This window comes from Cherax quadricarinatus, chromosome 4 (genome assembly GCF_038502225.1).
Source record: "Cherax quadricarinatus isolate ZL_2023a chromosome 4, ASM3850222v1, whole genome shotgun sequence".
In the NCBI taxonomy this organism is placed as follows: domain Eukaryota; kingdom Metazoa; phylum Arthropoda; class Malacostraca; order Decapoda; family Parastacidae; genus Cherax; species Cherax quadricarinatus.
Genome location: NC_091295.1, coordinates 28,234,895 through 28,257,610, shown reverse-complemented (window position 1 = coordinate 28,257,610; position 22,716 = coordinate 28,234,895). Strand labels below are relative to the sequence as shown.

Below are 22,716 nucleotides of genomic sequence, written 5' to 3'. Positions count from 1 at the left end.
TGCTGGATACTGGACATCATAGGCTGGTTGTGCGGGTGGTTGTGGTTGTGGTGGGCTGGTGGCTGACGCTCCGCTTTGTCCTTGAACTGACGAGTCAGCAGCGTGGGTCCCAGCGTGGGCTGGTGAGTCACGCATGGTGGTGCCACTACCATCACCACTACCACCATCCACTGATGCCTGTGGTCTATCCATGCCAAGTGTAGCCACATCATCCTCACTATCACTACCTAAAACTGGTGTAGGGCCACGGGATGTACTCCGGGATGTACTCCGTCCCCTGGGCACAGCATAGGGTACACTACCCGAGCGCATGCGGCGGCGAACATACCGATGCTTCACTGGTGAATATGATTCCTCACTATCACTACTCGTATGATCGTTGAGTGCAATAAAATCACAATCCACGTCAGTATCATCATCATCATTACTGAAGTCAGAGGCCTGGCCACGCGAAAATATTAGCTTTCTCTTGCGTTGAGGAACAACCGACCGTGAGTCACGAGTGCCCACACCAGAGGTAGAAGGTTGAGGATCGTCAGGGTTTTCTGCACTATTATCGATATCCTGGTCATTCTTTTCGGTCACTAACTGATCAAAGCCGTAGAATTCGTCTTCATTTCCACTTCCAACAGTGTCAGAACTATCAGATAGGAAGAGGAGAGTCCCAATTTTCCGGGGAGTGAGAGCTGACTTGTGACAAGGCGTGGTGAACAAGGGTAACTGAGCCGGCGTTCCCACAATGCTATGCGGGCGCCTAGATTTTTTGTTTATTGCACACACCCACCACGCAGACCCGTTCTCTCACATGTAGGCCTATGAGCGCTTTTGCTCTAAATTTGACGGCGCTAGAATTTTGGCATAGATCTATGGTTTGGACACTCAACGTGAAGCCGTAGATCTACGGGACGGACCCTGAAAGGGTTAAATGTACAGACAAAAACCACCTTGCCAGCTATGTGGAATTTAAGCTGGTCAGCATGGATGACAGGTTTTAGTGACTGCTTTTAGCATCATTTTATTCCTGAGGTCATGTTTGCCTTATGCATCGAGAACTGTTTGTTCAAGATTCTCTTTATTTTTGATAATCCCTATGCTCGTCCAGAACTTTTGGAGGGTATACACCCCATGTTAAAGTTGCATTAAAAAATCTTTATTACAGCAACTACACGAAAAGTGATGCAGAAACTTGTAGAGCAATGGACGCTCACTCTCAAGTCAGAGTGCCAGACTTTTGGTGTAAATTTAACATTGCATATGCTATCAATTATATCAGAAGTGCATGATATGAATACCTCTATCAACACTAAGTGTAGGCTGGGGAAAATTATGGCCTAGTATGGTAAATAATTTCTAAGGTTTTTACCTTGCCATGAGCTCCAGATCCAGGAAATTGTTCAGCTGGTAAGAAGATAGCCAAGTGAGAGCTTTTAAGATATGGAGCCAGAAGATATGGATGATCTCTTAGACGATGTTGAGGAAGAAGGCCAAAGGAAATGTTAGCTGAGCTCAGTACCCAGATACAAGGAAAAAAGATAAAAGATGAAAATGAGGAAGAATAACCCACAGTTAAGCAGTTAACATTCCATCAGTTGTACGAACAGTTCCATGTTATTGGTAAATTTGCAGTTTCACTGAAGTGAATCCTGACGCATGCAGATGTTCCAAAGTGGGATCTAGAGCAGTTGATGATGCCTTACCATCATCTGTATAAAGTACTGCAGGGTAAAACAGATCAGAAATGCTTTACAGAATACCTCGAGAGTACTCTAGTACAGTCATCACCTAAAGATGATTCTGTATCAATGTCAGTGCAGTGCAAGAACCTCAACCATCCTTGTCAGCTAACAATCCACAACCTTCTACTTCAGCTCGCTAGGACCACCATCCCTCACCACTTTTAAAATGGACTTGACACCAACAACTAGAATTTAAGGTAAATACTGTTAATGTAACCTTGTATCTATAAATATTGTATTAATTATAACACATCACTACATCCAACTAAAATTACATTATCATTTTTTTTTACAGTTAAGAGACCTAAAAAAACAATCGGTCATTTTGGGGGGGTTGTGGAATGTAACTCCGTTTTTCCAACATATTCCTTAGTTCATTTTACAGGATTATTTTTTATTTACATGTTAATCTACAGTCTACTGTATTTAATCAGTTTAAATGGTTTTGGAGAAAATGCAAGAATTAGTTTATTCTTGGTATATTTTGTCAAGTGTTTAACTTCATGTTTGAGAAAGCATTTACATAAATTGCATCCAAGTGAAGTACGGTAGTGGTTTAATAGTCTGATCTGTGTAAGAGCAGGGGAGAAAAAGGGCCTAAATGCTGACTGTGTTGTATAATAGGAACCATGAGTGCTAGGTAGTTTAATTAAGTCAATGTGTACTTTATGTAGTACTTATTAATTATAAAGATTGTAATGTCTGGGAAGACTGTTATGTCAGTGCATTTAGTCATTTTATTTTTTGATATGAATGATGATGGTATATTGAATGACAGTACAGTATATGACAAAATTAGTAATGATTTGAATATGGTTAAGGACTTCAGAATACCTCTCATTTATTTAACCCTTTGACTGTTTCGTTCCTGTATATACGTCTTACGAGCCAATGTGTTTGACGTATATACACTCATAAATTCTAGCAGCTTCAAATCAAGCAGGAGAAAGCTGGTAGGCCCACATGTGAGAGAATGGGTCTGTGTGGTCAGTGTGCATCATATAAAAAAAATCCTGCAGCACGCAGTGCATAATAAGAAAAAAAAACTCCGATCTTTTTTTTTCTTAATTAAAATGCCGACTTTGGTCTATTTTCATATAGTATTTATGGTTGTATTCTCATTTTCTTGGTCTCATTTGATAGAACGGAAAACATATTATAGAAATAGAGGTGATTTTGATTGGTTTTACTATGAAAAGAACCTTGAAATGGAACTCTAAGTAGGGGAAATGTTTGATTTTTGTCGATGTTCAAAAGTAAACAAATGATGTCTTTTCCAATAAATGTCCAAGTAGCCATTCTAATATGCAGTCATGAATGGGTTGACATTATTTATACAATTATTACAATATTGCAGTATTCTGCATAACAGTAAATCTTCTATTTTTTGTTTGAATAAAAATTCAAATTAGAAAGCAAGAGTAATATCAGAGGGGCCAAAAGACATGACTGATGAACAAAGAAAATGTTATTTTAGAGCCAGGAATGTCTGCATTGCTCATTCTGAACCCTGTTTTGAAATTGTCATATTTTCTTAATTTTCTTGAAATTGGTCAACTTGCAAATTTCTGACCATGTTATTGGGTAGTTGAAATCGGTAAATGGGCAGTTTCTTGTACTCAATCAATAGAAAAAATGGAGTTCTAAAGAAAAAGCTATGAGTTTGGTCAACTGGAACAATGGAATTAGTCAAAAATAGGGCTCAAAGTGGGCGAAATCGCCGATTCGTAAGTATCGCCGCGGTCACTAACTTCGCGAGAGCGTAATTCTGTCAGTTTTCCATCAAATTTCATTCTTTTGGTGTCATTTCAATCGGGAAAGTATTCTCTATCATTTCATATGAAAAAAAATTTTTTGGGTTGCAGCAGTCAAGGGGTTAAGGCTACAGTTTATGGAGAAAGTCTGTCTGATGAGGGAAATGCTTTGTTATTCCTTTCTGCCACTTTTTTTTTTTTCCAGGGCAAATTACTTGTTGAATAAATACAGTAAAATCTCTAATTAACGGATCCCATTTAACCCTTTCAGGGTCCGTCCCGTAGATCTACGGCTTTACGTTCAGGGTCCAAACCGTAGATCTACGTCATGAGCTCGGCTCACTCTGATAAACTGTGAGTGGTTCATTTGGGCCTAGATATGAGAGAATACATGTATGTGGTATGTGTGCACCACAAAAAACAGATCCTGCAGCACACTGTGTATAATGAGAGAAAAAACACTGAAATCATGATTTTTCGATTAAAACAAAGACTTTGCAATGTTTTTTCGTATGTTTTTTATAGTTATATTTGCGATTTCTTGGTCTCTTTTGATAGAATGGAAGACATACTACAGAAATTGAGATGATTTTGATTGGTTTTAGCACTGGAAATGGCTTGAAACTGAGCTCAAAGTAGCAGAAATGCCGATATTCAAGAGTAAACAAATGACCTCGCACGTCTAATACACGCCAGCTGGTGGGTCTAATATGCAATCACAAATATGGTGATGATATTTATACAATTATTACAGTATTGCATAACAGTAAATCTTCTATTTTTTGGTGTGAATAAAAATTCATTATGTGAATAAAAAATCAAAATGGAATTTATTTGTAAAGCCTCAAAAGATAACTGATGAACAGAGGAAATGTTAGTTTAGTTCCAGGAATACCTACATTGTTTATTCTGGACCCTATTTTGAAATGGAATATTTTGAACTTTGTGTTAAATTGGCCAAATTAACAATTTCTGATCACTTTAATTTGTAGTTGAAACAGTTGACTTGGCGATTTCTTGTGCTCAATCGATAGAATAGAAGTAATACTAGTGAAATAGCTAAGAATTTGGTTGACTGGAATAATGTAATTGGCCTAAAATGGGAGTCAAAGTCGGCAAAATCACCAATTCGTAAATATCGCTGACACATCAAAATTCGCGAGAGCATAATTTTGTCAGTTTTCCATCAAATTTCGTACTTTTTGTTTTATTACCTTCACAAAAAGATTCTCTACCATTTCATAAGAAAAAATAATTTTTTTTTTTTTAAAATTCTTGGACACTGGGGCACCACTTCAGATTTGGGCCTTGGACCCTGAAGGGGTTAATGGATTTCAGAAGTTACGGACAAAAGAATTTGCCGGACAGAATGGGAAAAGTCAGTAATTAGAGATTTTGTCCACAGTGATAACGTCTGGTTGTCTTGTGAATCATCAGACCAAGTCTGATGATTGCAACATTTGTTCTGTATGGGATAGAGCACCCACATCCATGATGCGTCTGTTTTTGTTGTTCCCTGAGCCATAGGCCACCTGCACCAGTTTCTGTGCTCTCATACACTTGTCATTCAGTTTCCAGTTTTCCATGGATTTAGTGTTTTGGGTGACTTTATTATCATTAACGTATTAAGCGTAATTAGCAATGGCTTCCAAAGCAAGGGGTGGTGCCAAGAGGAAATGTGTGGGTCTCGGTGTTAAGCAGAAACTTGAACTGAGAGGTTTAGTCTGGCATCTCAGTGGCATGGGTATGTGAGGAATATGGTGTTAAGAAACATCTTTTACTATCCATCATAAAAAGATAAATAAAATTACTGTATATTATGTACCATAAAATTATTAGTATTGTGCTACACTATGTGTGCAGTACATACAATACTTTAAACGATAGAGGTACTATTTAATACTGTACAGTACTGTACCTGTACAATGCTGTTCTGTTTTACAGCTTTCAATACCCATCCATGTGTTTAGTGTCAGGTAATCTTCTGGATTGTAATAATTCATGTTAAATGGGTCATTTAGCACAAGACGTGGTGGAGGCTTGATTCTCCCTCTGCCAAGTGCAAGACAGATGCAATTCCTACTTGAACTTGCCTAGATGTCCCAAATCTTTTGGATCAGCGGAACAAGTTCGTAAATTCAGAACTTTGCCCGTTTGTAACAATCATGAAAGTTAATACCATGATTCAGAATCTGTGGACAGTCGGCAGTAACTTGCAACTCCTCCCTCCCTCCCCCACCTATTACTCCGTTAATTAGAGGGTTCACTATAAGTTAATTATCTTTTTGTACATAATTATTAACTTTGTAATACATTACTAAATATAAACTAGCCTTGACTTCAAGGATTGTTTTTTAATTCTCACAGCATAAATTGTTTAAAAAGACAAGATGACAAAAACTTGTAACTACTAAATATGTTTAGGTTAAGTGCTGAATTTTGTACAAACCATGTAATATACTTTCTATATCCGTTTTGTGTTTGTGTAGTGTCTTGTTTGATAGTCGGACAAGCCAAACTGCCGTAAAAATTTATATTTCCGATATATTACTCTCATGCATTGATTGATATATTTTTATGCATTAACATGATACGGACATTTATAATTATGCACCAAAACTAGCTCACTGACCTTCATTATCATTGCTAAAATTAACAAAATATAACTTGGCTTTATCCCACTATATTTGGCCAGCCTATATTTAGTTAATATTATTTAACACTGTACCATAAGTTAATTTGTTGAAGTTCAGGTTAATTTTTGTGGAGTTACAAAAATGAATTACCACTGAAGGTGGCAGATAAACAGTCATTTAATAAGATAATAAGTTTGATCACAAGAAGGAATTTTATTTAAAGGGCTTCTCTTATCTTTTGACCACAATACAGTGGATCCCTGCGAATTCACGGTTCTGAATTCACGGTTTCAGTAATTCGCTGATTTTTCCCTAGAACCTAACTAATAATTGTTTGCAGAAATCCCAGTAAATTTGTGGAAAAATTTTTTTTTGCTCTTTTCTTGGCAATATATAATTTTTTATGCATTTTAATGGTAAATGTTTAGAAAAATATAATTTAATAATTTTGTAACAATATTAACGTAAATTCCGCAAAATTTACGTATAAAATATAATACTTTATAAATTTTTTAGTGCTGTAGAGAGAACAGTATCATTCATTATTGGTGAGCACCCATACATTTAGCTTTACTTTTACTAAATTAAATTATTACTGTATATTTACCGTACATATACCAAAGAAAACGGGGTTGCATGATTTACAGTATACCAAAGAAAATGGGTTTGCATGAATTACAGTACATATGGAGGTAACATCAGTATTTTATATTCTAGCCTGGCAGGAGACATAGCAGTACAGTACTGTATATAAGTTTCTTTATATTCTTTTTTTTTTTTCTTTAAGGGTGATGTATGAAGCTAAATATGAAATTAAAGTGTTTTGAGGGCATATTTAGGGTTTAAACTATAAAAATAGGCATTTTTTAACCGCGTCCAGAATTCGCTGTTTTTCCAAATTCGCAGGTGGTATTGGAATGTAACCTCTGCAAATTTGGGGGGGACTACTGTAGTACTTGAGAATTAAGTTTTTACTTATAAAACAACCAAAAAAAAGAAAAAAGCCAAACAAACCCAATTGTATTTTATGTTCCAGTTTTGGGGATCATCTCCCCCACTCCCTGGTCTAGACCAGGCATCTATATTAAAGAAAAAAATTACAAGACTAGGAGCTATAAGAAATATACAGAAATGGTGAATTTCACTATCAAATATAAGTGGAAAGATTTATTTTTAAATTAATCGTTGCAGCAATTTGAAATCAGTCTGGATCTTATATGGTGTCCAAAATAAAGTACTCTTCTGATTTCATATTTTTACAGCAAATTTTACATCAAAATAGTAACATTATTTGAAAATTTGAAAAGGTAGCTTTCTTCATATGATAAATTTTTATACAACTGCAGGGTTGTCTCCTCTATGCATCCTCAACACGAGTGTCTCTAGTAGCCTGTAACACTTGGTCCTTTAATATATTACACATACATTGGAACCTCTGCTTACGTGTGCATCCACCTGCGAGGTTTTCCGGATATGAGCAGTTGCTCAGTCAATTTTTTGCTTCCAGACATGATCGAAATTTCCAGATGCGAGCGGGCCTCAAGGGAGGTTCCTTGACGCTGGTGAGGGGCTCTTGTTTTTGATCTAGGGAATTGGATCTCGGTTGTTTGTTGGACTATCTTATTGAAACTTGGGCAATGTATGATGGAAAGATGCTTCTTAGCGTACACCAAAAATTAAAGAAATCGGACCATAAATAACAAGAGTTCACTTCTCCGCCATTATCTTCCCCTTAGCGATATATTTTCGTATGGTTTTCATGGTTGTATTCTCGTTTTTTTGGTCTCATTTGATGGAATGGAAGATGTACTGCAGAAATAGATAAGATTTTGATTGGTTTCACAATGAAAAGTACCCTGAAATTGAGCTCAGAGTAGCAGAAATGTTTGATTCTTTGGCGATGTTCAAGAGTAAACAAATGACGTCACCTTCCAATACCTGTCTGATTGGCACTGCCTCTCAACCTTCACATATTGGAAAGCTCTTCAACATGCTAGCAAAAGTGGGAGCAGACATCATGAGGTAGCAGTGGCAGACAGCATGAAGCAGCAGTGCCAGACATCATGAAGCAGCACTGCCAGACATCATGAAGCAGCAGTGGCAGACATCATGAAGCAGCAGTGGCAGACATCATGAGGTAGCAGTGGCAGACAACATGAAGTAGAAGTGGCAAAGTGTAGTATTAAGAGTGTAGCACTTATAAGTCACTCTGTCTTACTTTTTTGGGTTAGATTAGGTTCTCTGCACATGTAGTCAGGAGCAGGAATGACCGCTGTGGTGGCCCAACAACAACAATGGCCGCTGTCACCACCACTAGCCACATGCGTAATGGCATGTATTTTATTCATTCTAGTGTATATATCGTGTTTCTATGTTATTAATATTGTTTATTATGTCTTGTTACAAGAATTGTGATAGATAAAGCAAGAGAGTTGATAGTGAAATTATTGAAGTATTTTCTTGTGCCTGGTATTCCACTGGAACGAATTAATTCCAATTTAATTAATTTAAATAAAGAAAACTGACTATGCAAACGAGCAAATTCAGATGTGAGCAAGATCATGGAACGGATTAAACTCGTCAGTAGAGGTTCCACTGTATTTGCCAGGGTATTCAGTGTGACATCAGATGTTATCAGCTACTGACAAATATACCCTTCACAAACCTGCAGGACTAAAGGAAAGATACCAGGGAGTGTGGGGAGGGGGGTACTTTGTAATGGTAATTATGCCCAGTCTAGATAGTAAAAAGGCACAGTACCGTGATTGGAATAATACACAAATAACTCGCACATTGGAGAGGTGAGTATGTGGTTAGTTATAATTGAAGTCAGACCTAAACGTCGTGAGTTTTTCTTTTGTGCAGGTTATTTGTGTATGCCCAGTCTATCTGTCAAGGACGTTTTGTAATGATAATTATTTTATAGTATGCAGAGAACTACATTTTTGTCATTTACCATATAATGAATTTTATGGAATCAGACAAGGACTTTGCAGACACCCTGTATGACTATATAGCTCATTTCATTGATAAATAATATTAACTGAAGTTAGACTGACCAAAGTTAGGTTTGCTGTAATTTAAGGTAAATTGTCTTGTTAACATAAAAGAGAGAAGCTTACGACGACGTTTCGGTCCGACTTGGACCATTGACAAAGTCACACTAACCAGAGGAGGAGCAGGACAGCTATATATAGGCAGGAAGAGGTGGTGGTGGTAGTAGTAGTAGTAGTAGTAGTACAAGAGTTGTATATAATACAGACAAGATGAAATTAGACACATGCACAACACCCGGGCATCCCCATCATAGATGTTTCACCATCCAGCCAGCCACTGGATGGCGAAACGTCCACAACAAAGACAACCAGACGCCGCACATGTGTCTTAATTTCCTCAGTAGTTGTAGTAGTAGTAGAAGAAGAGGTAGTAGTAGTGGTAGTGGTAGAAGCGGGAAATAAAAAGGACGAGCCAGTCAAAAACAAAGGAAGGGGAGCACTGCAAGAGAGCTAGATGCCCACAGAGGGAGAGCAAGCGCACAGAGGTGCGTGAAAGGGAAGTGGTGAAATAAATGAAGAAGGAACAGAAACACGAGACAGGAGAGAGAAAGACAACCCAGAGGAGAAAAGGAAAGAGGAAAGGGGAAGAGGAAGAAGAAGAAAAAGAAAAAGAAAAAATGAGGATTCAGGTTAAGTCACAGGTGTTCTGAAGATTGGAGCATTTTACAATGTAGTGGGAGAGGAAGGCATCTACAGAGACGAAGCCAGGGCTAAGGTTCATACAAGGAAAGTTGTGTATTTGAGAGGATTCAACTAGACGGCGACTGTTCGAGTTGGAAGTAGGGAAGACAGTTTTAGCAGAAGACCAGTCAATAGGATGGCTATGATCTCTGACGTGACAGAAAAGAGCATTGTTAGTGTCGGCAAGCCTAACACTTCGGAGAAACTGGTCGATCTCTTTCTGACAGTCTTAGGGAGCACAAAAATAGTGTTAGGCTTCCCGACACTAACAATGCTCTTTTCTGTCACGTCAGAGATCATAGCCATCCTATTGACTGGTCTTCTGCTAAAACTGTCTTCCCTACTTCCAACTCGAACAGTCGCTGTCTAGTTGAATCCTCTCAAATACACAACTTTCCTTGTATGAACCTTAGCCCTGGCTTCGTCTCTGTAGATGCCTTCCTCTCCCACTACATTGTAAAATGCTCCAATTTTCAGAACACCCGTGACTTAACCTGAATCCTCATTTTTTCTTTTTCTTTTTCTTCTTCTTCCTCTTCCCCTTTCCTCTTTCCTTTTCTCCTCTGGGTTGTCTTTCTCTCTCCTGTCTCGTGTTTCTGTTCCTTCTTCATTTATTTCACCACTTCCCTTTCACGCACCTCTGTGCGCTTGCTCTCCCTCTGTGGGCATCTAGCTCTCTTGCAGTGCTCCCCTTCCTTTGTTTTTGACTGGCTCGTCCTTTTTATTTCCCGCTTCTACCACTACCACTACTACTACCTCTTCTTCTACTACTACTACAACTACTGAGGAAATTAAGACACATGTGCGGCGTCTGGTTGTCTTTGTTGTGGACGTTTCGCCATCCAGTGGCTGGCTGGATGGCGAAACGTCTATGATGGGGATGCCCGGGTGTTGTGCATGTGTCTTAATTTCATCTTGTCAATATTATATACAACTCTTGTACTACTACTACCACCACCTCTTCCTGCCTATATATAGCCGTCCTGCTCCTCCTCTGGTTAGTGTGACTTTGTCAATGGTCCAAGTCGGACCAAAACGTCGTCATAAGCTTCTCTCTTTTATGTGCGGGTTATTTGTGTATCGTTCCAGTCACGGTATTGTGCCTTTTTTGTTATTTATTGTCTTGTTAATTTTAGCAAAGCTAAGTGAAGTTAGTTTGGGTGGAAGCTTCAAAATTTGTGTACCATTTTAATTCTCAAAAAATGTTATGTACAAGGGAAATAAATGCATCAGAAATATTAGTTTTAAGGAGATTGTTTTTACAGATTGCCTAGAAAGTGAAAGTGAGAGAGAAAGGGAGAGAGACAGAGGGAGAAAGAGAGGGGGGGAGGGGAAAGTGTGCATGAACAAAGTAACATTACTGAAGGGATTCAGGAAAATCAGTTGGCCGGACTCAAGTCCTTGAGGTAGGAAGTACAGTACCCGCACTCTGAAGGTCAGGTGAAGATACGTATGTTGCAGTTTTTTAACTACAGTATTGGCATGCCTATCAAGACAGTGATGGAGTGAGTGATGATGAAAGTGTTTCTTCTTTTTCGGGTCACCCTGTAGATTATAACTGTCTTGGTAACATCAAGCAAAAACTGGTATTGTTTAATACGTGGTTTTATTTTGATTAATGTTAAACCATGTCTTGCTTGATAATTTCACCTGCAGATATTGAAACAGAACGAACACACCAGAGCATATTCCAGGGAGTAACTGCTTTTGATAAGGCATCTATGCGACATGCGGAAACGCAGGAAAAAATTGCCCTACCAGCCAAAGAAGGTACAAGTTGTGACATTGCCTCTCTGCTTCATGAGACCTCAAGCTGAATATTAACAATAATTTGGCTATTAATTTAATGACCCACAAAGGGCTTACATAATAATTTTTAAATATAAATGCTTATGAAATAATTAAAATAAGACTAACATATTGTCATACATAATATTCTAAAACCTTGCATGATCTTTGACAGTACTGTTTGTACTAGTAATATAAAAGTATTACCGTCTTATATGCAAGCTAATCAACTCTCTAAATTCTTTACTGCAGTAGAGACTACCATTTAACCCTTTGACTGTTTCGGTCATATATATAATGTACGTCTTACAAGCCAGTGTTTTTTGACATATTTAGTACTCCAAAGTTCTAGCGGCGTCAAATCAAGCGGGAGAAAGCTGGTTGGCCCACAAGTGAGAGAATGGGTCAGTGTGCAAGGTATAAAGAAAATCCTGCAGCACGCAGGGCATAATGAGCACAAAAAAAAAAAACTCCAACTGTTTTTGGATTAAAAGGCTGACTTTGAGGTGTATTTTCGTATAGTATTTATGGTTGTATTCTCGTTTTCTTGGTCTCCTTTGATAGAATGGAAGACATATTACAGAAATAGAGATGATTTTGATGATAAGGACCTTGAAATTGAGCTCAAAGTAGCGGAAATGTTCAATTTTTGCCAATGTTCAAGAGTAAACAAATGACGTCATTGTCCAATGAGTGTCCAACTAGCCATTCTTATACGCAGTCATGAATGGGTTGGCATTATTTATACAATTATTACAATAATGCAGTAGTCTGCATAACAATAAGTCTTCTATTTTTTTGTGTGAATAAAAATTCAAAATAGAAAGCAAGAGTAATATAAGAGGGGCCTGGAGACATGACTGCTGAACAGAGAAAATGTTATTTTAGTGCCAAGAATGTCTGCATTGTTCATTCTGGATCCTATTTTGAAATTGGCCTCTTTTTTAATTTGTGTGAAATTGGCCAAATTGCCAATTTCTGACGACATTATTGGGTAATTGAAATCTGTAAATGGGTGGGTTCTATGCTCATTCGATAGAACAAATGGAGTTCTAAAGAAATAGTTACGAGTTTGGTCAACTGGAACAATGAAACTGGCTGAAAATAGGGCTCAAAGTGGGCGAAATCACCGATGCGTAAACATCACCAAGATTGCTAACTTTACGAGAGCATAGTTCCATAAGTTTTCCATCAAATTTTGTACTTTTGGTGTCATTAACATCGGGAAAAGATTCTCTGTCATTTCATTGGTGTTTTTTTTTTTTTTTTTTTTTTTTTTTAGATTTTGCGAGACAGACACAGACACACTATCTCACACACTATCTCACACACTATCTCACACACTATCTCACACACTATCTCACACACTATCTCACACACTATCTCACACACTATCTCACACACTATCTCACACACTATCTCACACACTATCTCACACACTATCTCACACACTATCTCACACACTATCTCACACACTATCTCACACACTATCTCACACACTATCTCACACACTATCTCACACACTATCTCACACACTATCTCACACACTATCTCACACACTATCTCACACACTATCTCACACACTATCTCACACACTATCTCACACACTATCTCACACACTATCTCACACACTATCTCACACACTATCTCACACACTATCTCACACACACTCACACACTCTCTCACACACTCACACACTCTCTCACACTCTCACACACTCTCTCACACTCTCACACTCTCTCTCACACACTCACACACTCTCACACTCTCTCACACTCTCTCACACTCTCTCACACACTCTCACACACTCACACACACTCTCACACACTCTCACACACACTCTCACACACACTCTCACACACACTCTCACACACACACTCACACTCTCACGCGCTCTCTCACACTCTCTCACGCGCTCTCACGTGCTCTCTCACACGCTCTCTCACACTCTCTCTCACACGCTCTCTCACGCTCTCTCACACGCTCTCTCACACGCTCTCTCACACACACTCTCACACACACTCTCACAACACTCACACTCTCACAACACACACTCGCACTCTCACAACACTCACACTCTCGCACTCTCACAACACTCACACTCTCACAACACACTCTCACACTCTCACAACACTCACACTCTCACAACACACACTCGCACTCTCACACTCACACACTCGCACTCTCACACTCACACACTCTCACACACACACTCTCACACACTCTCTCACACACACTCTCACACTCTCACACTCTCACACTCTCACACACTCACCACTCTCACTCTTTGGGATTTGGGGTCACAACAGTCAAAGGGTTAATTGATTTATTAAACATCAAGATCTTCAAAAGTACAGTTGTTATGTTGAGTGTCTTTAGTACTCTTCAGAAGTTAAATGTTTCTGATAAAAAACTGATGAATTAATGTACATAAGTTTTTAGATAATTGATAGAAAACTGTTCTTCAAGACAAACGTTTACATAGAAAACATCTGATGTGTTCATATGCATGAAATGTTTAAAGAGCATTTCCACATGCTTGGCTGCAAGTGAGATAATCATCACTTATTAATGAAAAGAAACAAGAATGGGTTGAAAGAACAAAGTTAGTCTCAGCAGTTTTATGTAAAAGTATGAAAGAAAAAAAAAAAAAAAAAAAAAAAAAATTACACACAAGTGAAGATAAAACAAATGGAAAACTGTTCCCAAAGAGGGTCACTTGAAAATGAGAAAATTGGTACTATCCTTCATTGTAGCCATAGAACAGGGTAATTGATGGTAGAAAGTTTTTTCCATTCTTAATTTTCAACCTAAGATAGTGCTTGTAAGAGTAGTCAGGGCCAATTAGTTTAAAAAAATTTGAGGCATTATTTGTTAGTATGAAAGTCATGAAGTGAATGGGGGGGAATCAAGAGGGTCCTGAATTGATTGACGTGGTTATGAACATTATGAAAAATTGCAGTAGACAGTTTGTAGTAATCTCGTCAAGTTTGTACTTAGAACCCTTTTGTAGTAATGGAATGTGTAATGGTACAAATGCAGTGTCAGTGCAATAGTGTATTTACTTGTTTTCTTACATGAAATTGCACCCTAAGATGATGGATATAAATTGATGTACAGTATAGTTATTAAGTGAATTCAATACATAAAACTAGAAGGCAGAGGAAAGAGTTGAAATGTAGTCTACAATCAGATATAGTATCGATGCCAATCAGATGCATGTAGTATGTTCTGTTGGAAAAAAGTAAGTTTGCTTTCCACACCTTTCAGGATTTTTTTTTTCTCAATTGTTTGTTCATCCACGGGAGCCTGTCAAATGTTCTCATTCGTCTCCATTTTATTCTTTAGTAACCTATTGGCAAACAATAGCGAGACACTGAAAAAATTGGTCATTTATAAGTGAACAATACTGAGACATTGTGAAACGAGCTCGTTTATAAATGGCTTAATGTTATTGGGAAAATTCTAGGGGGAAAATTTTGTTGATGAAAATGTCTATTAGTTTTAGAACCAATAACTGCAGGGTGTTAAAATATTCTAATGGCATTAGTATTGAAATTCATAAGAAAGGCATAACATAAATCTGTGAGCTGGGAAATCTGTTAAGTATTTCAACAAAATTTAAAATTTTTGCTATGCTGAACAGGTTTGTGTTGAGAACATTTTGCTCAGGGTTGAGTTAAACAGTCCCAGTAAGAGTTTTCTCATATTTATACTAGTGCCTGTTGGCATTATGCCTCTGTCTTTATTACACGTGTTGATGGTATAGAGGGACATGTCCATAAAGTAGATGGATGAATGAGGCATGAGCGCTGAGAAAATGATCAGTAGCGTCAGTTATGGTTAGTGTGCATGGAACTGTTTTACGAACGTGAATCTGGGTCTGTCATTTTGAGAAGGCTGCATGCAGCAAGTATTGAGGTTTGCTGTGTGGAACATGCTTTATGGTTAATTTACCCAGTTAGCAAAAAATTAAATTATAAAAAAAGTTTTGTGGAAATTTTTATGAATTCTATATAGTTCTCTATTTTTTTTTCTGTACAGTTGTACCACTGAGTTTTGTACAGCTCCTAACTCTAACAGTTATGTAAGTGTATTATTGTAAGTGCTTTTGTAAGTGTATTTTTGGGGGCTGAAACAGACTAATCTAATTTACATTATTCCTTATGGGAACAAATTCGTTTGGTAACGGCACTCGAACAGCCTTCTGGAATGAATTATGTACGAAACTCTGGGTACCACTGTATTTTCAAATTGTCTTAGAGAAGCTGTGTGTGAATGGAATATTTCATCAAATTGAACAGCAGCAGTGTAGCCCCAGTATAAATCATAATAGAGGATTGTTACTGTTAAGTATTATACTGGAAGTTTAAAGATGCTGCAATAGATTGGAAGTAAATTAAATGATAGTTAAAAAACTAAAAAAAAAATACTCTGCAGTATTGCCATCTAACTTTCTGTACCTTTTTCCTGCTAACTATAAAAACTATCTGTTAATTATTTCAGCTAATCTTGTTCTGTTAAAAAGAGCTAATAAACTAGAATGGCTACCTAGTTAATTTGTGGAATCTGCTTATTTTGTTTTAAATTACTAAGCATTTTCTTCAGCCTTTTTATTACATACAATACTATACGGAAAGTTTTCCTATAATATATGCACTAAAAACTTGAAACTGTGAATGTTTAGAATCAGTATTTATTGATGGTTGTATTTATACCAGTGTTTTAAACTTTATTTACAGGTATTCTTTTTTATTTTTACTATACTATAATTATTATTGCTTTGGTAATTCTTACTGTACTGTTATAGTAAGATTTTTTCACTGAACCTTCTAGATTTGGTTATAAATTATAAAAACGTGGAAGATTGGGCAGAGGTCAGCGAATGCTCATTGTGTTACATCATGTGGTTACTCTTACCAACTGTTTTATTCAAATTAACTTGGGAAGAAAAGAAGTTTACTTAAGGAATGTAGTGTTGTGACAGTTTATTAGTTCTGTATCTCTAGTTTGTCTTGGGCATATTCATCGGTGTTTTTTGTTCTGTATTACTGTCCTCTCCAAAATATAATACAGGAATTTAGGGAACCCCAGGAAATTTCTTGCAGAGTAGTGTGCCCCCCCCCCTTTTATTTTTATTTATCTGCTTTGCTCTTAAATGGTCTGCTTTCCTATAGAAATGCTATAGAATTTAGAAAATTTCACAACAAGTTTATATGTATTTAGTATTAGTGCCTTTTGCTAGTTGCTTTTTTGCTAGTTGGAAGGTGCTTGACCAATTCTCAAGATAGTGGTGGTCTTCTAAAGTATGCCAGTTATCATTATGCAGCCTTTCAAGCTACTGTGAAGTATTCTCAGTTGTGTGGAAAATGTACATTCATAGTGAATCAGTTGATTTAGTATCTTGAAAAGTACTTGGTTTTTCTTCATACCCAAGCTTGTATTGGTCTGTATTTTGTACATTATATGACAAAATACTTACATTCTTGAGTGGTTTAATACTATAGCATGGCTCAAAATATATATCAGTAAAAATTGGGGCATCGTTTGTGTCTAGATCTTTCTCTCAATTTTTTTTTTTTTTTCATTTTTATTGTGGGGCTACAGATATCGAGACAGAGAAGACACACCAGAGCATATTCCAGGGAGTTACGGCATTTGACAAGTCACAAATGCGACATGCCGAGACTGAAGAAAAGGTTGCCTTACCTGCCAAAGAAGGTACTAGATGCAAGAAGAAGTAAATCAGTGTCGGGTAGTAGTGGAGTATGGTCTACAGCATAGTTTAGCTTCATGTCTGATAATTAATTTTGATACACTATTTTCCAGAATATTGCTTCATATAATTTGTCATGCTTTGGTTATTTTGCTATTGCAGTGTTATTTTCTTTAAGTTTAAATTGAGAAAGAGCTAATAAAGCAAACAACCAGTTTGTTTAGAAATGCTCAGTATCTGATATTGATCTTTCCTTTCATAGCTTTGCTGTTATCACTAGCAATATTTATTCCAATTTTGATAGTTTAGGGTGTAAAGCAGTATTAAGTGGTGTCCCAGATCCCTCATGGGTAAATCAAAGAAGAAAAATAAAAAAAATAAATATATGGTGGTTGACCAGAAATATACATTTTTGCTGTATTTAGGTTCACATACTTGACAACAGAGCATGGTTGACAAATGGTACCTAATCTTGAAGTAAATTTTGGCAAAATTATCTTTTGGAACTAAATAAGAGAGAAATGTACACTAGTTTAACTCTTAGCAAGATGCAGAAAAGATAAAAAATATCAAAGATATTAGGAGAAACAGTACATTATTTGAATTGTCAAAAACCAAACCAAATGAGCTTAATGATTAGTTTATTTGAAACTGGCAACAATATATGTATTTTTAACACCTTCCTTCTCCCACTGAGGTAGGAGGATTGAAAGCAGGTGAAACTTTCACTCATGCTGTCATCAAAGTTCAGATGCTCTCTTAACTGCAGTATCCCCACTCCTCCTCCAGAGTGCAGGCATTCTGAACCCAAATTATTAATGTAGACATAACCCAGTGAGTGTATTGAACAACAGTGTACTGTACTTACTGATAACAGGTACATTGAAGCTAGATTATGAAAATGCTTGTTTATAAATTAAGCAAGGTTTGCACAAAGTTCCTCTTCAAGGGGGCTCCTTGACATGGCGAAGAGGCTCTTGGTCTCTGGAATCATATCATTTGGTCTCCTTCCTTAGACTGAGTCTAAGTACCCCCCAGTACTCCCTTCCCTGTCCTTCCCTCCCCATACCCCTCCCTTTTTTTCCCCTTCCCTCCCCTCTCCCAGCCCTCTCCTTTTTCCCCGTCCCGTTTTTAGCGTCTGGGGTCCTCCCCTCTGGCATTGCGCTTTCTAGGTGGGGGTGACATGCTGGGGTTCATCCCCCTCCGTGAGATCCCTCGGGGGTGGTGTAGTTTGCCCTGGAATCTGAATTGTCTGAGGATGCCCTGCTCTCTTTCTGGATTTCCAGGTCGTGGGCTGGGTGCCCTTTAGATGATGGGTGTATCTCCGGAAGCTGCCTGTTGGTTCTGGGGGGTGGCAGCCAAAGGAGGTATGCTTTGTGGTGGGTTTCCGACTGTCCTTTCTTTTGTCCGCCCAGGTAGCTTGGTGGATGTGAGGCTGCTATCCCAGAGCGCTGGTTTACTGGCATGAAGGGTAGGGTATGGCACGGGCTCCATGCTGCATCTTCACTGCCAGTGGGCTTGAGGCCCTCTTGGATGAGGGGAGGAGCTTTTGGCCCCTCCATACCTCCTAGTGACTGTCCCTCTGCTGTCCCTCTTTTTTTTCTTTTCTTTCTGTTTTTCTTACAATAACAAGAAAGAAGATATTACAGAAGATGCACCTATTATTATGGCATCTTTGCCCTGTGAAACCCTTCCTCCACCCAGGCCCCATTCTGATCCCACCACCCTGTTCTGACCCGGCTTTATCGGACCGTTCTGTCGACTCTTCTCGTACCCCCATACCTTCTGCTGGTGACACTTCGTCACCTGCTTCAGGTGCTGTGGCATCACCCGTTTCTGTTCATGCCGCTGTTTCTAGCACGCCTTTCACAATGCGTCTGGCTTCCCCAAATACGGTGCGCCAGTTCTCGGATCACCCATCTCCTTCGGGTCAGACCACCCGCTGTTCCACTCCTAAGCATCCAAGACAATCTACCAATGACAGTTCGTCAGTGATCACTCAAAAACGACCTACACAACACTCGCTGCCTTTGCATACCGAACTGATGAGTATGCAGTGGACAAAATTCTTTTCTTTACAAATGACGTCTCAAACTGATTATCTTTCTGATCACGGAATTGGTAACTCTTTTATGGCATGTTAGCCAAAATATATCCTTCCATGCTCTTCAAAGCAGTGAGCATGTCATAACAGTGCAGAATTCAGAGCAAGCTCATGCTCTCTTCCGCATCACTAACATAGACAACATACCAGTCACCGTTCGTACAGGCTACTCTTAATTCTTGCAGTGGTACTGTGGTCTTACCACGTACCATTGTACAGAGTGATTTTTTGTCTTGCGGTGAGGATATTTTAGAACAATTAATCCTTCAGAACCTCCCTATTTTCAAGGTAGATACGTACATCCTGCGTGTTCGTGGGAGGAGGCGTTTTCCTAGTAACATCACTCCTTTAACATTTGACTTCCATGAGCTTGTCTTCTGTCTATATTGTGGGACATCACCTAGAGGTCCGTCAAGTAGTTCCCACTCCCCAACAGTGTCGTAATTGCTGGTGTTTTGGACACCCCACTAAACACTGCAGATCTGTGGCGGAATGCCCAGTCTGCGGTGCAGCAGATCATTCCAATACGTCTTGTAGTCTTACCTTCTCTTGTCTAAATTGCAGGGAACCTTATCCTTCCTTTTCACGCCATTGTCAGGTTTATCATGATGAACGAAAGATCTGTTATCTTAAGGAGCTTGAGGGCCTCACACTGTGGCTGTCTCTCAGCTCCGCCTTCAAGATAAACTCCCTCGTGTCCCTTATGCTCGGGTAGCCCGAAGACCACCTACCTCAACGGTCCTCCCAGTCCCTCTGCGTCTGTGTCTTCCTGGGTTGCCCCAGTTTCTAATTCTTTTGCAGTTTTATCATCTGACACTCCCACCTCCACACCACTTCCTACTTCTACTACTTCATCTCGCACACTTGCTTCTCAGTCTACGAGACCTTGCAGACTTTCTTCGCATCCAACACCTGCACAGAATATATCTCTTACCTCGGAACCTCGTTCTCACCCCCTTTCCAGCTCTCGCACGAAGGTAGAGGTTCACTCCCCCTCATGTAGTCCCCCCTCCCTCTGTTCCCCCCAACAGAGATGTTAGACGCTATCTCCAGGTATATTGCGGAGACAACACCCCCGATGGACACCAATGCAACTCCTCCTACCCCTTCTGTTTCACGACCCTCACAATGTGAGGGTCGTGCTTACATGCTTACACGCTTACCATTACCCCCGCACGATGACTTTACAGATCCTAAAAGCCCATAGGTTTTATCATTTCTTATTGTTGCCAATTTTATTTCTGTACATAATGTCTTTTTTACAATGGAATATTTGTGGCCTTAGGGGCAATCGAGGAGAACTCAGTGTTGCTCTCCCAGTTGTCCCTAGTATGTGTTGGGTTGCAAGAGCCCAAAATTTGTTCTGCTGTCATTCGCCCCGTTTCGGGCTACGTGCTATTACATTTTTCAGATCCCTTGCTTGATGAATCATTTAATGAAAGCACTCTTCTTGTGCGCATTGATATACTGTATCAACAGGTTTTTATTCATTCCCTGCTGCATTATACTGCAGCTCGTATTTATTTACACAGATGGTTTACAGTTTGCTCTCTCTATCTTTCTCCCTCCTGTGCATTTTGTATCTCTGATATCGCATTTTTAATTTCTTCTCTACCGCTGCCCATCTTGTTGTTGGGTGATTTTAATGCTCGCCATCACCTGTGGGGAGGGTCCCACTGAGACTCGTGATCAGTTGGACTCTTCTCACTTCTCATCCTCTTCATGTTTTAAATGCAGGTGCTCCTACCCATTTTGACTCTCGCACTGTCTCTCTCCTGCATTGATCTTTCTATCTGTTCCTCATACATTGCACTTGATTTTACACGGTCTGTTCTTCCAGATTTACATGATAGTGATCCCTTTCCCTTCCTTCCTTCTTCTATTACATATACCCAACCATTTTGTAACCCTCATTGGCAATTTGCTTGAGCAGATTGGGACTTGTACTCCCATTTTACTACCTGTTGCGAAGACCCCCTTTCATTGTCTGTTGATGAACTGGCGCACCAATTTTCGACCCTACTCCTCACTGCGGCAACTCGTTTTATCCCTCAAACCTCAGGTAGGCATTCTCAGACATGCGTACCTTGGTGGTCGCCTACGTGCACCTGCATGGTGCGTTTAAAACGTGCTTCGTGGGGCCGTTGTCGATATAACTGTACCACGGAGCTTCTGTTGGACTTTAAGTTAAGCGGGCAAGGGCAGTTGCTTGCAGTGTCATACGCAATGCTAAATGCGCTTGTTGGCAAGACTACGTGCCTACCATTACTTCATCTTCCCCTATGTGCACAATTTAGAAAAAGGTGCAGAAATTGTGTGAGTACACTCCAGACCAAGCTCCCATTTTGTGGGTTGCTGGAGTTGATGCCACAGAAATCGGGAACTATCTTGTCCGTATCTCCCAAGGGCTTCACCTCTGTCCCTCATTTCTTGTGTCTAAACCTATCAAAGAGCAATTGCCCTTAGATTTTTCCTCCAATGGATTGGAGCCATATAACATACCTTTTACTCTTCTAGATTTAGAGTCCACGCTTTCCATGTGCCAGCCATCGGCAACAGGACCTGATGATATCCACATCAGTATGCTACACCATCTCCATTCTACGGCCCTTCCCGTTCCTTTGCATCTTTTCAGTTTAATTTGGGAGCAAGGGGTTCTCCCACAACACTGGAAATCAGCTATTGTACTACATTTTCACAAACTGGGCGCCTCAGGGCTTGACACCTCTCGCTATCGTCCCATTGCCCTGACCAGTGTGGTCTGCAAGGTGATGGAACGATTGGTGAATAGACATCTGATGTGGTTCTTAGAGACAACAGCCTTTCCCCTCGCCAGTATGACTTTTGCAAAGGCTGCTCTACTTTAGACCCCTTGCCCCACTTTGATACGCATATTTGAAATGCCTTTGCTAACAACCACTCTGTCCTAGCGGTCTTTTTCGATCTAGAGAAGGCATGTGACACCACTTGGAGGTATAACATTTTAGCCCAAGCCCACTCCTTAGGCCTCCATGGTAATCTACCATACTTCATCGCTGCTTTCTTGTCCGATAGACATTTTCGGGTCTGTATTGGCGCCTCACTTTCCTCGGACTTTGTACAAGCCGAAGGAGTCCCACAAGGTTGTGTCCTCGGTACTACTCTTTTTCTCTTAGCTTTAAATGACCAACCATCCATTCTTCCTTTGCATATTTGGTCATCACTTTGTTAATGACTTTACTATAGCTTACTCGGGCACTAACTGT

The 22,716-nt window shown here is 39.2% G+C and overlaps 1 protein-coding gene across 3 annotated transcripts in view; it reads left to right on the top strand.

Moving 5' to 3' along the window:
- Nucleotides 1–11,372: 11,372 nt before the first annotated feature.
- The window catches only part of cib (thymosin beta cib), a 28,376-nt gene continuing 17,032 nt past the window's right edge, over nucleotides 11,373–22,716 (top strand). The window contains exons 1-2 of one of the 3 annotated variants that reach the window (XM_053770805.2): nucleotides 11,373–11,633; nucleotides 17,259–17,372. In XM_053770805.2, coding sequence (XP_053626780.1) covers nucleotides 11,492–11,633; nucleotides 17,259–17,372 — 256 coding nt within the window. In that variant the 5' untranslated portion in view covers nucleotides 11,373–11,491. The remainder of the gene's footprint in view (nucleotides 11,634–17,258; nucleotides 17,373–22,716) is intronic. The other 2 variants (XM_053770806.2, XM_053770807.2) reach the window with 2 other exon arrangements.